The sequence below is a fragment of the Salvelinus sp. IW2-2015 genome, unplaced genomic scaffold (assembly GCF_002910315.2).
Source record: "Salvelinus sp. IW2-2015 unplaced genomic scaffold, ASM291031v2 Un_scaffold2880, whole genome shotgun sequence".
In the NCBI taxonomy this organism is placed as follows: Eukaryota; Metazoa; Chordata; class Actinopteri; order Salmoniformes; family Salmonidae; genus Salvelinus; species Salvelinus sp. IW2-2015.
Window position 1 is genome coordinate 40,886 of NW_019944180.1, and position 17,918 is coordinate 58,803.

The following is a 17,918-nucleotide window of genomic DNA, read 5'->3' on the forward strand; positions in this document are numbered from 1 at the left end:
CAGGATGCTCTCGATGGAGCAGCTGTAGAACCTTTTGAGGATCTGAGGACCAATGCCAAATCTTTTCAGTCTCCTGAGGGGGAATAGGTTTTGTCGAGCTCTTCACGACTGTCTTGGTGTGTTTGGACCATGTTAGTTTGTTGTTGATGTGGACACCAAGGAACTTGAAGCTCTCAACCTGCTCCACTACAGCCCAGTCGAAGAGAATGGGGACATGCTCTGTCCTCTTTTTCCTGTAGTCCACAATCATCTCCTTTGTCTTGATCACGTTGAGGGAGAGGTTGTTGTCCTGGCACCACACGACCAGGTCTCTGACCTCCTCCCTATAGGATGTCTCATCGTTGTCGGTGATCAGGTCTGTAGCCCCAATAATTTGAATGATTATTTATTTGAATTGCGCACCCTCCAATTTCACTGGAAGTTGTCGACAGGTGTTCCGCTGGCCCTAAGAAGTTCAGAACATGGTTATCTTCCTCAGGAAGAACCTTTCCCAGCTTGCACAGTGGATCTGGGCCAATTCCGGCTTAGAGTCGGGGCACTCGGCTGAGAGTCAGACTCGGCCGACGTCATGTTGTCTGAGTCTGGGCCGCCTTTGGTAGTGTTACTTATGGCTAGGATGTGAGGATTGAGCTTGGACGACCCTGGGCCAATTGTTCGTCATCTCATAGGTCTCCCGAATCTAGTACTTGGGGCTCGGGTCTCTGGTAACTTGGTAACTCTCTGGCAGATGATTACACGGGCTACTTTAAAAATGTACATTTCATTATTTATTTATTTTGCCGAGTGGCGCAGCGTTCTAAGACACTGCATCACAATGCAAACTGCGTTCCTACAGATGCTGGTTCGAGTCCCGTGCCGGCCGCGACCGGGAGACCTATGAGATGACGAACAATTGGCACAGGGTCGTCCGAGTTAGGGGAGGGATTGGCTGGCCGGGATGTCCTCGTCCCATCGCGCTGTAGTGACTCCTGTGGTGGGCCAGGCGCATGCACTCTGACACGGTATAATTTGTATGTATAAAATGTATAATAGTAATATTTAAAATTACTAAAATCGGGTAATTTTGTATACATTTATTTAAATTTGCATCGGGCCGCTTCTGGGGGGATTCTGGTAAGATGCTGGCAAAGTTGGCTGAATTCCTTCTCCTTCTCTTTCCCCCTCATGAACATCCTGCCCCCCTTCCTTCTCCTTCTGCATTCCCCCTCATAAACATCCTTCCCCCCTTCCTTCTCCTTCTGCATTCCCCCTCATAAACATCCTTCCCCCCTTCCTTCTCCTTCTGCATTCCCCCTCATAAACATCCTGCACCCCCCCTTCTCTCCTTCTGGCTGCATTCCCCCTCTAAACATACTCGCCCCCCTGTACCTTCTCCTTCTGCATTCCCCCTACATAAACACCCCCCCCCCCTCCTTCTCCTTCTCCATCCACCCTCATAACATCGCACTGCCCCCCTTCCTATCTCCTTACCTGCATTCCCCCTCATAAACATCCTGTCCCCTTCCTTCTCCCTTCTGCATTCCCCTCATAGAACATCCTGCCCCCTTTCTTCCTCTCCTTCTGCATTTCCCCTCATAAACAATCCTGCCCCCTTCCTTCCTCCTACTGCAATGTCCCTCATAAACATCCTGCCTCCCCATTCCTCTCCTTCTACATCCCTCTAAACATCCTGCCCCTTCCTCGTCCTTCTGCCTTCCCCGGCGCCTCAGGCTGAACATATCATTAGGCCTGCCCCATTCCCTTCTCCTCTGCAATTCCCCCTCAGATGAAACATCCACTGCCCCTCCTTGTGCCTTTCTCCTGCGCTTCCCCTCCTAAACATCTGTCCCCCTTCCTTGCTCCTCGCCAATTCCCCCTCATAAACATAGCCTGCCACCCTCCTCTCTTCTGCAGTTCGCCATCATAAACATCCTGCCCCCCCTTGCCTGTCTCACTTCTACATTCCCCCTCATAAACATCCTCCCGCCCCGTGCGCCCTTCCTTCTCCTTCTGCCATTCCCTCATAAACATCCCTGCCCCCCCCTTCCTTCTCCTTCTGATATTTCCCCCGTCATAAACATGCCTGCCCCACTCTCCTTCTCCTTTCTGCAAGTTCCCCTCCGGCTCGAATAAACAAGTCCTGCGGCCCCCTTCTCTTCTCCTTCCTGCATTCGCCCCTCATGAAACGATACCCTGCCCCGACCCTTTCTATCTCCTTCTACAATTACCTCCCTTCATAAACATGCTCTGCGTACCCCTTCTTCTGCCTTCTGCATGTCCCCCTCATAAACAGTCCTGCCCCCCTCCTTTCTCCTTCCGTGCATTCCCGTCCTCATAAACATCCTGCCCCCCTTACCTTCTCCTTCTGCATTCCCCCTCATAAACATCCTGCCCCCTTCCTCCTCCTTCTGCATCCCCCTCATAAACATCCTGCCCCCGCTTCCTGTCTCCTTCTACATTCCCCCTCACAAACATCTGTCCTGCCCCTTCCTTCTCCTTCTGCATCCCCCTCATCAACATCCTGCCCCCTTCCCTTCTCCTTCTGCATTCCCCCTCATAAACATCGACTCCACCCTTCCTTCTTCCTTCGTGCATTCCCACCTCATAATCATCCTGTCCCCCCTTCCTTCTCCTTCGCATCCCCTCATAAACATCCCCTGCCCCCCTTCCTCTCCTTCTGCATTCCCCCTATAAACACCTCCCCCCCTTCCTTCCTCCTTCACCATTCCCCCTCAATAAACATCCACTGCCCCCTTCCTTCTCCTTCTGCATTCCCCGCATATAACAACATCCATGCTCCCCTTACTTTCCTTCGTGACTATCTCTCTCTATAAACACTCTGCCCCCTCTTACTTCTCCTTCTCATTCCCCGTCAATAAACAATCCTGCCCCTATAACCACCCCTCCTCTCCTCTAGCATGTCCCTCATAAACATCAATGCCCCATTCTTCTCCCTTCTGACCTCTCCTCATCAAACATCCTGCCCTTCCTTCTCTTCTCTCCCCTCATAAACATCCTGCCCCCTTCCTTCTCCTTCTCATTCCCCTATAAACATCTCCCCTCCCCCCCTTCCTTCTCCTTCTGCATTCCCCTCATAACATCCTTCCCTTCCTTCTCCTTCTGCATTCCCCTCATAAAACATCCTGCCCCCCATTCTTCCTCCTTCTGCATTCGCCCCTCATAACATCCTCCCCCTCTCCGTTCCCTCTACATTCCCCCCATAAACATTCTTCCCCTTCCTTCTCCTTCTCCATCCCCCTCCAATAAAACAGTCCTGCCCCCCTTCCTTCTCCTTCTGCATTCTCCCCATCAAACATCCTGCCCCCCTTCCTTCTCCTTCTCTGACATCCCGCTCATAAACATCCACTGCCCCCCCCCTTCTTCTCCTATCTGCATTCCCCCTCATAAACATCTGCCTCCTTCCCTTCTCATTCCCCCTCATAAACAATCCTGCCCCTTCCTTCTCCCTTCTGCATTCCCCCTCAATAACATCCTGCCCCCTTCCTTCTCTCTTCTGCATTCCCTCACCAACATCCTTCCCTTCCTTCTCCTTCATCATCCCCCCTCATAAACATCCTGCCCCCCTACCTTCTCCTTCTGCATCCCCCTCATAAAAACATCCTGCCCTCCTTCTCCTTCACAATTCCCCCTCATAAACATCCTGCCCACCTCCTTCCCTTCTGCATCCCCTCAAAACATCCTGCCCCCCTTCCTTCTCCTTCTGCATTCCCCCTCATCAAACTCCAGCCCCCTCCTTCTCCTTCTACTTCCCCCTCATAAACATCACTGCCCCCGCTCTTCTCCATTCTGCATTTCCCCTCATAACATCCTGCCACACCTTCCTTCTCCTTTCTGCATTCCCCTCCATAAACATCATGCCCCCTTCCTTCTCCTTCCATTCCCCTCATAAAACATCCTGCGCCCCCTGTACCTTCTCCTTCTGGCATCCCTCATAAACATCACTGCCCCCTCCATTCTCCTCTCATTCCCCCCTCATAACATCCTGCCCCCTTCCTTCTCCTCTGCATTCCATCATAAACATCCTGCCCACCCTTCGTCCTCTTTAACATCTATCCCCCCTCATAACACATCCATGCCCCTTCCTTTCTCTCCTCAATTCCCCCTCATAAACAGGATCCTGCCTCCTTCCTTGCTCCTCTGACATTCCCCATAACGATCCTGCCCCCTTCCTTCTCCTTCTCATCCCCCTACATAAACATCCTGCCCCCCTTAGGGGTAGGAACCTTCATCCATCTGAAAGGGCGAGGTTCCCCCTCAGATAACTAAATGAAGCGACTGCCCAGGAGCGGACGGTCACTGCATTCACTTATAAACTGTGGGCCCCCTTCTCCTTCTGCATCCCCCAAATCTCCCCTAGCTACTGATCTGCTTCAGCCAGCCTGCATAACCATCACTGCCCCGCCAGTTCATCGAGGGGAATCACTAATCGCTTCCCCCTAGCATAGATGGGGGCTGCCAGACCCTATCATTCTCTTCACAGGATTCCCAGGGCACTGTCATAAACATCCTGCCACCCTTCTTCTCTGTCTTGCATATGCCCGCTCATAAACATCCTGCCCCCCTTCCTTCTCTTCTACATTCCCCCTCAAACATCCTCGCCCTTCCCTTCCTCCTCTCTGCATCCCCTCATAAACATCTTCCCCTCCCTTCCTTCCTCCTCTGCCATTCCCCTCAAAACATCCATGCCCCCCCTTCCTCTTCCTTTCTCTCCATTCCCCCTCAAAACATCCCTGCCCCCCTTTCCTTCTCTTCTACATTCCCCCCATAAATCACTGCCCCCCTTCCTCCCTCTCCATTCCCCCATCAATAAACATCCTGCCCCCCTTCCTTCTCCTTCTGCATTCCCCTCAATAAACATCCTGCCCCCCCTTTTCCTTACTCATTCTGCATCCCCTCATAAATACATCCTGCCCCCTTCCTTTCTCCTCTGCATTCCCCCTCATAACATCCTGTCCCCTTCCTTCCCTTCTGCATTCCCCCTATAACTCCACTGCCAGCCCCTTCCTTCTCCTTCTGCATTCCCCCTCAATTAAACATACACTGCCCCCCCTTCCTGTCTCCTTCTCCATTCCCCTCATAAACATCCACTGCCCCCCTTTTCCTTCTTCCTTACTGATTCCCCCTCAATAAACATCCTGTCCCTTACCTCTCCTCTCCTACATTCCCCCTCATAAACATCCACTGCCCCCCTTCCTTCTCCTTCTGGCATTCCCCTCATTAAACATACCTGGTCCCCCCTATCCTTCTCCCTTCTCCATTCCCCCCTCTAAACATATCCTCTGCCCCACCTTCCCTTCTCCTTCTGCATTCCCGCCTCACTAAAGACACAATCAACTGCCCCGCGGCACTTCCTTCGATCAACTTCGAAGTTCGCCCCTCATAAACATCCTGCCCCACGATTCTCTCTTTACTCCTTCTCATTCCCCCTCATAAACAAACTACCCCCCTTCCTTACTCCTTCTGCATTCCCTAAGTTCATCCAACTCCCCTCTTCATCCCAATAATACGACCTGCCCCCTTCCTTCTCCGTCTGCGGATTCCCCTTCATAAACATGCCTGTCACCGCCCTTCCTTTCTCTTCTGCATATCCCCTCATAAACATCCGGCCCCTTTGGCAACCCTCCCCTTCCTTCTCCTTCTTGCATTCCCCTCATAAACATCCTGCCCTCACCCTTGCCTTCTCTTCTGGGGCATCCCCTCATAAACATCGCTGTCCCTCCCGCCTTCTCCTTCTCATTCCCCCTCATAAACATCCTGCCCCCTTCCTTCTCCTCTGCATTCCCCCTCATAAACACCTGCCCCCTTCCTTCTCCTTCTGCATTCCCCCTCATAAAAACATCCTGCCCCCCCTTCCTTCTCCTTCTGCATTCCCCCTCATAAACATCCTCCCCCCTTCCTTCTCACCTTCTGCATTCCCCCTCATAAACATCCTGTCCCCCTTCCTTCTCCTTCTGCATTCCCCCTCAATAACATCCTGCCCCCCTTCCTATCTCCTCTTTCTGCATTCCCCCTCATAAAACACGCGCCACCCCCTTTCCTCTCCTTCTGCATCACCCCCCTCGCATAAACATCCTGCCCCCCTCTGACCCTTTCTCTCTTTCTCAATCATTCCCTCGCTGCTACAAAATCCGCCCGTCCTTCTCTGGCTTCCGACCTATTAACATCTTGCCCCCCTCCATTTCCTTCTGCACATTCTCATCGCCCTCCTAAACATCCTAGCCCTCCCCCTATCCTCCTTTGCACCTCTCCGCCTCGAATAAACAATCTGCCGCCCCCTTCCTCTCTGGCCTGTGTCTGCATTCCCCCTCATAAACAATGCCACTGGCCACCCAAAGCTTCCTTACTCCATCCTCACTGCACCTCCCCCTCATAAACTTCCCAACATGGGCCTGCTCCTTGTACCTTCTTCCCTTTCCTCTCATTCCGCCCTCATAAAACATCCCACTGGCCCCCTTCCTCTCTCCTTCTCTCACATTCCCCCTCATAACATCCTGGGCCCCTCCTTCTCCTTCCTCCATCCCTCAATACATTGGGCCCCTTTCTGCATTCCCCCTCATAAACATCCTGCGCCCCCTTCCTTCTCCTTCTGCATTCCCCTCATAAACATCTCTGCCCCCCCTTCCTTCTCCTTCTGGGCATTCCCCACTCATAAACATCCTGTCCCCTTCCTTCCTCCTCTGCAAATTCCCCCTCCATAAACATCCACTGCCCCCCTTCCTTCTCCTTCTGACATTCCCCTCTATCAAACATCCCTGCCCCCCTTCTTCTCTCCTTCTCCATTCCCCGTTCCCCTCTAACAGCCACCCCCCCTTCCTTTCTCACTCTGCCATTCCCCTCATAAACACCTGTCCCCTTCCTTCTCCTTCTCCATTACCCCTCATAAAATCCACTGCCGCCCCCTTGCCTCCTGTCTGCCATTCCCCTCATAAACATCCTGTCCCCCTTCCTTCTGCTTTCTCCATTCCCCCTCTAATAAACATCCTGCCCGCCTTCCTTCTCCTTCTGCATTCCCCCTCCATAAACATCCTGCCCCCCTTCCCTTCTCCTTCTACTCATTCGCCCCTCATTAAACATCCTGCCCCCCTTCCTCCCTTCTGCATTCCCCCTCATAAACATCCTGTCCCCCTTCCTCTCCTTCCTGCGATTCACCCCTCATAAACATCCGACCCCCCTTGCCTTCTCCTTCGCCCCTGCATTCCCTCAGATAAACATCCTGCCCCTCGCCCCCCCTTTGCCTTCTCCTTCTGCATTCCCCTCATAAACATCCGCCCCCCTTCCTTCTCCTTCTGCAATTCCCCCTCAACCATCCCTGCGTCGCCCCTTCTTCTCCTTCTACACCTTCCCCCCTCAATACATCCTGCCCCCTTCCCTATCTCCTTTACTGCATTTCCCTCAATAAAACATCCTGCCCTCCTTACCTTTCTCCTCTTGTGCCATTCCCCCTCCATAAACATCTGCTGCCCTTCCTTCCTTCTGCATTCCCCCTCATAAACATCCTGCCCCCTCTCCTTCTCCTTTGCATTCCCTCATAAACATCCCTGCCCCCCTTCCTCTCATTCGTGCATTCCCCCTCAAATAAACATCCTGCCCCCTTCCTCTCCTTCTGCATTCCCCCTCATAAACATCCCTGCCCCCCCCTTCTTCTCCTTCTGCAATTCCCCTCATAAACATCCTGCCCCCCCTTACTTCTCCTTCTGCATGCCCCCGTCATAAACATCCCTGCCCCCCCTCTCTCCTTCTCCCATTCCCCCCATAAACAAAAATTTCCTGCCCCCCACCTTCCTTCTCCTTCTGCATTCCCCCCATAAACATCCTCCCCCTAGCCTCTACCCTTCTGCTCTAATCCAAGAGGCAATCTACACCGGTCACATAAGAAAAAGCCTTGTTTAACAAAACACTGTTATAATCCACCGGAAGAATACTTTGTTTAACAGAACACCTGTTATCTTTCGTGTTCTGTTAAATAGGCATTGTAGTTTGTGTCAAAGTGGGAGGACCTGCTCTCTTACATCATCTGGGGATAAGCGTGCAAGATCTCAAAGTCCAGAATAACAGCTTCCAGTAGACATTTTAGGTTTAGGAAATTTGTGGCAAAATTGGGGAGAATGCATGTGTACAGGAGCTGCTGGAGATAACAAAGACAGGAGTCATTTCTCACCAGCTGCTGTACGACACCAGAGCATAGACTCGTGAGTCCCTCCATGTTCTGCCGCGTTGGGCACGTAGACATCTTTGGAGAACGGTTTGAGTAGAAAAGCGACTCGTCAGTGATCATGCCCACACACGAAGCACGAGCAACTCGAGAGAGCGAGTCCACCATGTTCTGACAAGAACCGCTTAGAACCCGCCTTCATCCCCACCTGTAGAATACATTCAACCCCATAATCCAGAACCTATCATAAACCACCCATCAATCACACCACAATCATCCCATACCAGCATCACATCACCCATGCATTCTCAACCACGATCACCAATCATCATTATCACGTCATCATGCTTCACCATCTTATCTCACCACCATCATCCTCACCAACCAGCATTTCCATACCATCCACTCTTCACCACGCATCAATCCTCACAACACTCCACCATCATCTTCACCCCATCAATCACCACCATCATCTATCCCCACCATCATTACTCACCACCATCATCTTCAACCATCAATCATCCTCAACCACATACATCTCACCATCATCCTCACCACGCATCATCGTTCACCATCATAAATACCTCACCAACCATCAATCTTCACCTCAATCCTCACCACCATCGATCTTCACCCACATCATCGCCTCACCATCCATCATCTTCAGCATCATGCCTGCACCACCCTCAATCTCACCATCAAATCCCTCACCCCCATTCCATCCTCACCACATCATCTCACCATCATCCTCACCACACATCTCACCAAACCCACATCAATCTTCACTCATGCATCCGACCAACCATCATCTTACCATCAACTCAATACACCATCAATACCTCATTCACCATCAATTCTCACCATGCAATCACCATCGATCATCCTCCACCGAGACCCACATCATCCTCACGCACCAATCATCCCTCACCACCATCATTATGGCCAGCGCACAATGACGACAATCATCGCAGAAACAAAGACACTGAAGAAGACCCAATAAGCCAAAACGATAGGTCTTCATTTCAATGCTTCCACGAACTGTGACCCTTACAAATCAGGAAACCACCGTAAACGAAACACGAACCGAGATAGATGTCTCACAATGGAAGTTGAGCTCTTTGAAGGCCATGTAGTGTCATCGCTGCACAGATGGGTTCTTTGTTCTGATTATCTAAATCTCTTCACATTAAAAAAACAAAACATACGTAAGCTAAATGTTAGTGGCCTTCAAGATTCACAGGTGTATGGTGCCTACATTACAGTATTAGTACAACATTGTACCTACTCCACCAACAGAAATATGCTAGGAAATCTGCTAAGGGAGTTTAGCCTTGTAACCTAGGCAGCAGACAATAAGAGACAGAGCCATGGGGTTGCCACGAATTGTTTTTTATTGCAGTTCCTACGGGAATAAAGACGACTAGAAAGGAGATCCATTGAAGGAGTGTGGAGGTTCTTAGGGTGTATTTGACTACCCAGATAGTAAGTTCAAATTAGGCACTGTGTCTTACAGAGAGCTTGTGTAAATGAACACACTTATGTATATCAACTGCTCCTGAAATCCCAGATAAACGTAAAATCAACTTGTGTAATAATCCGTTATCCTCGGAGATCGATAGGAAGTAAAGAATCACATTGTACATCTAATCCGTGAGAGGCAGAGTCAGTAAAGATCACTTGTAATCTCATCCTGGAGTCAGATCAATTAAAATTCAACTTGTAATCTATCCTAGAAGTCGAGATCAATTAAAATCACTGTCAATCTTAATACCTGGAGTCAGATCATTAAAAACGCACTTGTAATCTAAGTCGCTGGAGTCAGATCATTTAAAAAATCACTTGTCAATCTATCCTGGAAATCAGAATCACGTCTAAAATCACTGTAATACTATCCTGGAACCAGATCATTAAAATCACTTGTAATCTAGCCTGGAGTCAGATCATTAAAATCTTGTATCTATCCTGGAGATCAGATCAGCGTAAAAATACTTGTATCTATCCTGGAATCAGATCATTAAAATCACTTGTAACTATCCTAGGAATCAATCAATTAAAATCACTTGTAATCTTTATCCTGGAATCAGATCAGTAAATCACTTGTTAATCTATCCTGGAATAAGATCAATTTAAATCACTTGTAAATCTATCCCTGGAGTCAGATCATTAAAAACACTTGTAATCTATCCTGGAATCAGATCAGATAAAATCACTTGTTAATCTATCCTGGAATCAGAATCATTAACAAATCAAACTTGTAATCCTATCCTGAATCAGATCATTAAAATCCGACTTGTAATATATCCTGGAGTCGATCATTAAATCACTTGTAATGTATCCTGGAGTCAAGATCATTAAAATCACTTGTAATTCTATCCTGGAGTCGAGATCTTAAAATCACTTGTAATCTATCCTGGAAATCAGATCAAGTAAATAGTACACTTGTAATTAATCCTGGAGTCAGATCATTAAAAAGTCAACTTGTAATCTATCCTGGAGTCGAGATCATTAAATATCACTTGTAATCTATCCCTGGAATCAGATCATTAAATCGACGTCTGTAATTATCCCTGCGAGTCAGATCATTCAAATCACTTGTCATCTATCCTGGAGTCAGATCAATTGAAACAATCACTTGTAATCTATTCCTGGAATCAGATCAGTAAAATCAACTTGTAATCTATCCTGGAATCAGATCATTAAAATCACTGTAATCTATCTGGAGTCAGATCATTAAAATCACTTGTAATCTATCCTGAGTCAGATCAATTAAAACATTGTAATCTATCCTGGAATCAAAGATCAGTAAAATCACTTGTAATCTATCCTGGAGTCAGATCAGGTTGTGCTGTATAACCATCTCCTCATGCCCACATATGCACGCGTTAAGCGGATTTGCATCACAACACTGAAGTGTAAGAGGTCTCCAAATGTTGGAATGGACTGGATCTTTATATACACCACTGGGTCTGTTTCAGTAATAATGATATCAGACCTTTCTTGTTGCGTGTCTGATAATCTACCGTTTACATAGGAGTGGTTAAAAATGATAATAATGTCCTTTGAGTATATCTAAAAAGGTTTTGTATACTTCCACTGGTATGCCATCCAGCCCTGGAGTTTTCCCTCCTTAAAGACCCAATTGCATCAAGCAGTTCTCCTCTGTAATTTGGCCTTCACATGAGTCTTTCTGTACAGATGGTAATTTTATATATTATTAGGAAACAAATCCATACAATTAGTTTCAGTTAGTGGAGATGGAGGAGCCTGAAACGAAAACATATTTTTAAAGTACTTACTACACAATATCATTTGGTGAATCATGCGTGACCCATATCTTTTGTAACAAGTTTTACAAAAAAAAATTGGTAGCATTTCTATATTGAGGATTGAAAAATAATTTGGTGCATTTTTTCCCATATTCCATCCAGTTTGCTTAATTTTTTATAATATATTACACTGGATCTTTCTGGAATCAGTTCCTCATTTCTTTTGTTTTTTTCCTCTAACTTATTCTGTGCCTCTATGTACCGTTTTTATTGCTATCTAACTGTACTGTGTCCTTCAATTTCCTTGTTAATATGGACTCCTTTGATCTAAATTGCTTTTTTTCATAGATGAGTACTGAATTGCATGGCCTCTAAAGGCACATTTAAAAGTGTCCCATACAATAAGGGGATCTGCTGTACCTAGTTATGTCTGAAAAAGTCAGTTATAAATTCTTCTGTCCTAGTTCTAAACAATTTATCATCTAGTAGGCTTTGATTAAATTTCCAATATCCTCGCAACGTGGAAATTCTGTAAGAGTAATATATATGACAATTATGTGATGATCCGACCGCATTATGTCCCTATCAACACTAACTTTTGGTGCCAAGAGAATGACATAAGAAAGTAGTCAAGACGACTAGCTTGATTAAACTCTCCATGTATATCTCACTAGTCAGGATATTAAACCTCCTCCATGTATATCTCACTAGGTCAGGATATAAACTCCCCCATGTATATCTCACAGGTCAGGATATTAAACTCCTCCATGTATATCTCACTAGCAGGATATTAACCTCCTCCATGTAATCTCACTAGGTCAGGATATTAAACCTCCTCCATGTATATCTCACTAGGTCAGGATATTAAACCTCCTCCATTATATCCACTAGGTCAGGATATTAAACCTCCTCCATGTATATCTCACAAGGTCAGGATATTAAACCTCCTCCATGTATATCTCACTAGGTCAGGATATTTAAGTCTCCATATATACACTAATTCTAATATATCTGGGACATTCATGATTTCCTTAAGTGCCGGAGGGTGATAGTTTGTAGTGTGATTTCCTTTCCAGTCCATAGAGTATTTAAGACAGTATTAAAATCTCCCACCATATAATAGAGTCTAGTGTTGCTTGTATAGTTGATGAATTCTTATATTTTCAAAGAAGCTTGGATCATCATATCGGACCGTATAGGTTAATGAGCATATCTGTTTATTGTCCAATAGCATATTTAAAATAATCCATCTACCTTGAGGATCTGTTTAGACAATTTGCACATTTGATCAAAATGACTGTTAATTAAAACCATCACCCTTTTGAATTTCTTTGCCCATGGCAAAACTTGTTCAAAAATTGTTGAATGTGTTTTCCTGTAAACAATAGATATTATAGTCCTTCTCTTTTAGCCAGGTAAATACTGTTTGTTCTTTACTATTATCTGCTAAGACATTACAGTTGTAACTGGCTATAATTATTTCACCACTTACCATAACGAGACACAGTTTCAATTATTTTTATCAAAAATATAGTTTGTAAACGTACCATTAAAAAGTAACATGATGATTAAGTGTCTATATAGCTGTACCATGATATTGCATTTCTACTAAGTAACACCTCCAATTGGTCCCTACTATTCCACCCGCTAAAAGCCCTCCTCATCCTGAGTTGGGTTGTCATCCAATGCCCGGCAGACCCCCCCCCCCCCAGATCCCATAACCCAGAACAGACTGGGATCCATCCTTTGAAAAGAAGCACACAGTGCCATTTACAGAACAGAAGTAGATCAACCACTAAATGCATTTCCATCGCCCTCACCATGATTTGTATTATATATAGCCATCAACAACAACAAAAAACACTTGTCAGGTCTCAGGTTCTCATATCAATGGTAACATAACCTGTGAGTATCAATGACCCTGGTAACATTTTCCATCTCCTCTCCTTCCCCGTATCAGAGACACGGGCCAAACGCGTTAAATAATAGATAGTCCTACTGTTTACTAGTCGCATGCTATCTAAAGGTAGAAACAAAAAGACACACTACAGATGGAGAAAATATCAAACTGAAAACAATATTAGGCGTTGTTCTCCGACTAACTCAGGGAGTTCATCCTCCAACACACAAACCTCCTTCCTGCTGACACTTGGTTTTATCTCATACAAGATCACAGGTAACTTCATGCACCGTGAGAAAACCACTGTTTGCCTTCTGACATCAATGTAATACATCAAGTAGCAATATTTAGGTCCCACTTTAAATGGCATGCAGGTTATAAAGGCTTCATAAAGCCTTCGTAAACGTGTTACAAATCATCTATAACTGTATGGCATGCTCTATAAAGGGTTCATAAATGTTGCATAACTGTGTGATATAACCACCAATGTCAAATGTGACAAACGACTATGTCAAAAATGACATAAACCTGTGCTTTATAAAGGGTGGCATAAGCACTGCTTAATAAAGGCTTCATAAATCAAATTAAATTGAGTCTTCACAAAGCATTCATAACCCTGTCATGCATCTTGGTAGAGCATTCAAACACCAGGACAGTGTTTTCAATTCCCGGGACCACATGTAAAAATGTATTCACACATCGCTTTAACATTTTCTACGCCCGTGGCTGGACGGCATCCGCGCTTGTTGGATGCATCTCTGCCTTGGCGTTAACCGACTGGCCTGTGTTGCCCGGAGCTCCCCCATCTGGCCCATGCCAGATCTTTTCAGTCTCCTGAGGGGAATAGGCTTTGTCGTGCCCGCTTCACGACTGTCTTGGTGTGTTTGAACCATTCTAGTTTGTTGTTGATGTGGACACCAAGGAACTTGAAGATCTCAGCCTGCTCCACTACAACCCRGTCGATGAGAATGGGGGCGTGCTCAGCCCTCCTTTTCCTGTAGTCCACAATAATCTCCTTAGTCTTGGTTACGTTGAGGGATAGGTTGTTATTCTGGCACCACCCGGCCAGGTGTCTGACCTCCTCCCTATAGGCCGTCTCGTCGTTGTCGGTGATCAGGCCTACCACTGTTGTGTCGTCTGAAAACTTAATGATCGTGTTGGAGTCATGCCTGGCCATGCAGTCGTGGGTGAACAGGYAGTACAGGAGGGGACTGAGTARGGACCCCTGGGGAGCTCCAGTGTTGAGGATCAGCGTGGCAGATGTGTTGCTACCTACCCTCACCACCTGGGGGCGGTCAGGACGTCCAGGACCCAGTTGCAGACGGAGGTGTTTAGTTCCAGAGTCCTTAGCTTAGTGATGAGCTTTGAGGGCACTATGGTGTTGAACGCTGAGCTGTAGTCAATGAACAGCATTCTCACATAGYTGTTCCTTTTGTCCAGGTGGGAAAGGGCAGTGTGGAGTGCAATAGAGACCGTTTACACATTCTCCAAAATATGGATATTTTTTCAGTTCTCAAATTCTGTYATGTAGTAGAAGTTKRTTTGTTCTACTGTGAAATTCTCTCCATACTGCYTGGCCAGGGGGAGAGAGTCCCCCGCCAGGAATTTACGACCTGAGATAACAYAACCTGAGTGTAGGAGAGCGTGAGAGAGGAGGAAGCCACGATCTACACCCAGAAAGGGCCACGTCATGACAACAGTATAGCCTCATAACATGGTTAAAACAATACGTTTTATATCATGGATGGTCAGTCCTTGCATCCATAGCTCTATTAATCTGAGAGTGGTTACATTTCTCCAGSKCCATCCCTCAGCTTTTTACCAAAACAGAGCCGGGGTGCCGGGTTTGTTATCGTTTCATCTGTGGATTTGTCCTTTAAACAGATGCATATTATCAAAGTGTCACCAACAAAAAGGTAAACAAAAGGTAAYAGGTAAACAATAGACTAGCAAATGCAACACGTGGCATTTATTTTTCCATGTAAATAGTACTTTTCAGTAGTGCTCAAAGCATGCCATTCCATGAGCGTAGCAATTATTTTTCTACTCGAATCAATGAGTGTCACGTTCTGACCTTAGTTCTTTTGTTATTTCTTTGTTTTAGTATGGTCAGGGCGTGACTTGGGTGGGTTATCTATGTTTGTTTTTCAGGTGTTTGTCGTTGTCTCTGATTGGGAAGCATATTTAGGGAGCCTGTTTTCTGTTGCGTTTTGTGGGTGGTTGTTTTCTGTGTCTGTGTGTTCCACACGGAACTGTTTCGCTTTTCGTTCGTTCACTTTATTGTTTTGTATTTCAGTGTTCAGTTTGTTCCATTAAATATTCATCATGAACACTTACTGCACTTTGGTCCTCCTCTCTTTCTCCAGGCGAAGATCGTTACAATGATCCCAAATCAGTCCTCCGTGACAACACAATCATAAACAACAGAGTAGGGCTGGCTAATAAGACCTTAGTTTTGTGGTCATGCTCAGGTAAAACAATTTGTCTGATCTATACTTCCATATTTCCAAGACCTATTCTTGAAGATCATTTAATCATTGTTATTACATGTAGTAGAAGGTGATGGGTTAGAAGAAGCCTACATAACCAACCCATAAAGTAACATTGAACATCCATATATGACCAGCTATGTAAACTTTAACATGGATTTATCCTGCAATAGATGTGGTTCAACTGGTAACATACATTTATGCCTTCTTCTAATGCCTCTTAAGGGGAAAGTAATCTAAAAGTAACTGAATGTAATCAGATTACGTTACTGAGTTTGGGTAATCCAAAAGTTAAGTTACTGATTACAATTTTGGGCAGGTAACTAGTAACTAACGGATTACATTTAGAAAGAAACCTACCCAACCCTGACTGTTAGTGTTAATACATTTGTGTTTACATCATTAACCATTTATAAATGTCTTATGAATGACCGAAGGGGTCTCACGCCAAATTAAGTATTACAGGACACGACAAAAAGTGTCAATTAAATAGGTTATTAACGTTCTGATGATTTATGAAGGTTCTCTGATGATCCACAGGTTACTGTAGGGTGTGAGAGGTATTTAAATGGGTTGATGGACCTGCAAAGCGTGCGTGCGTGCGCGTGTTTGTGTTTGTGTTTGTGTGTGTGTGTGTGTGTGTGTGTGTGTGTGTGTGCGTGCGTCAGAACCAAGATGCTTTGGAGCAGTTCAACCTGAGACTACCTCTCCAGGGGTTCCTGTTCCCATGGAGACCAGCACAACATGTCACCTTTTATAAACATGTTTATATCATATTCCACATAGTGATTATGTCACACAGTTACGCCACATTTATGAACCCTTTATAAAGCATGACATACGGTTATAGATGCTTTGTAACACATTTATGCAGTGCTTATGAAGGCTTTATGAAGCCTTTATAAAGCATGACATACGGTTATAGATGCTTTGTAACACATTCATGCAGTGCTTATGAAGGCTTTATGAAGCCTTTATAAAGCATGACATACGGTTATAGATGCTTTGTAACACATTTATACAGTGCTTATGAAGGCTTTATGAAGCCTTTATAAAGCATGACATACGGTTATAGATGCTTTGTAACACATTTATATAGTGCTTATGAAGGCATTATGAAGGCTTTATAAAGCATGACATACGGTTATAGATGCTTTGTAACACATTTATATAGTGCTTATGAAGGCATTATGAAGCCTTTATAAGCTGAACGTAATTTAAAGCGGGACTAATATTTGGTTGTGGATGCCAATCACTGATTGCTGTTTGCTCATCTCATATAGCAGCAACCCTGTTGACTAAAGACAGAAAAACATGGTTTTCCTAATCTCACGAGTCAGATTGTTTCCTAAATCTGACATATATTGAGGAACCATGTGCGCAAGACTGGAAACCAAGGCAACTGTTTTCCTATCTCATACAGCACAGCCCTGCTGACGACATGACTGACCAGCTTTTGCCTTCAGGTTTTCAATTTCTTCTGTCAATAATTGAATAACTTTATTAGCCTATTTGTAACAGAGAACAGTATTTGAGTCTGGAACAGCATTGTTTTCTTCCAACTATCTCCAGTTGACCTTCTAAGGCAACATATCTCTTAGCACGGGGTAGAGACTCTTGGCAGGGTAGAGGAGTTTTGAATCTATCTGATGAGGAGACAGCTGCCAACACTTTGTCTCGTCGCAGTCCACAAGTCCAGAACAGACGATGGGAGGTGCACAGTACTACATAGAGCCATGACTACATGGAACTCTATTCCACATCAGGTAACTGATGCAGCAGGAGAACCAGATTTAAAATGCAGGTAAAAATACACCTAATGGAACAGCGGGGACTGTGAAGAGACACAAACATACACACACACACAATAACATACGCACTATACACATACACACACATGGATTTTGAACTGTCAATATGTGGTAGTAGAGTAGGGGCCTGAGGAACAAAAACTGTCTCTATCCCACCATCTAACAGACTGTCTCTATCCCACCATCTAACAGACTGTCTCTCTATCCCACCATCTAACAGACTGTCTCTATCCCACCATCTAACAGACTGTTAGATGGTTGCGGATAGAGAACAGTCTTGTTAAGATGTGGATTAGAGAA

At 45.6% G+C, this 17,918-nt stretch overlaps 1 protein-coding gene across 1 annotated transcript in view; it reads right to left on the bottom strand.

Moving 5' to 3' along the window:
• Positions 1 to 17,918, bottom strand: part of sema7a (semaphorin 7A (JohnMiltonHagen blood group)) — a gene marked incomplete at its 5' end in the record, with an annotated part of 54,169 nt that overhangs the window by 23,995 nt on the left and 12,256 nt on the right. Inside the window, 4 exon segments of the mRNA XM_024142011.2 lie at positions 8,159 to 8,230; positions 8,329 to 8,393; positions 14,178 to 14,339; positions 14,442 to 14,603. Of these exon segments, the coding sequence (XP_023997779.2) occupies positions 8,159 to 8,230; positions 8,329 to 8,393; positions 14,178 to 14,339; positions 14,442 to 14,603 (461 nt within the window).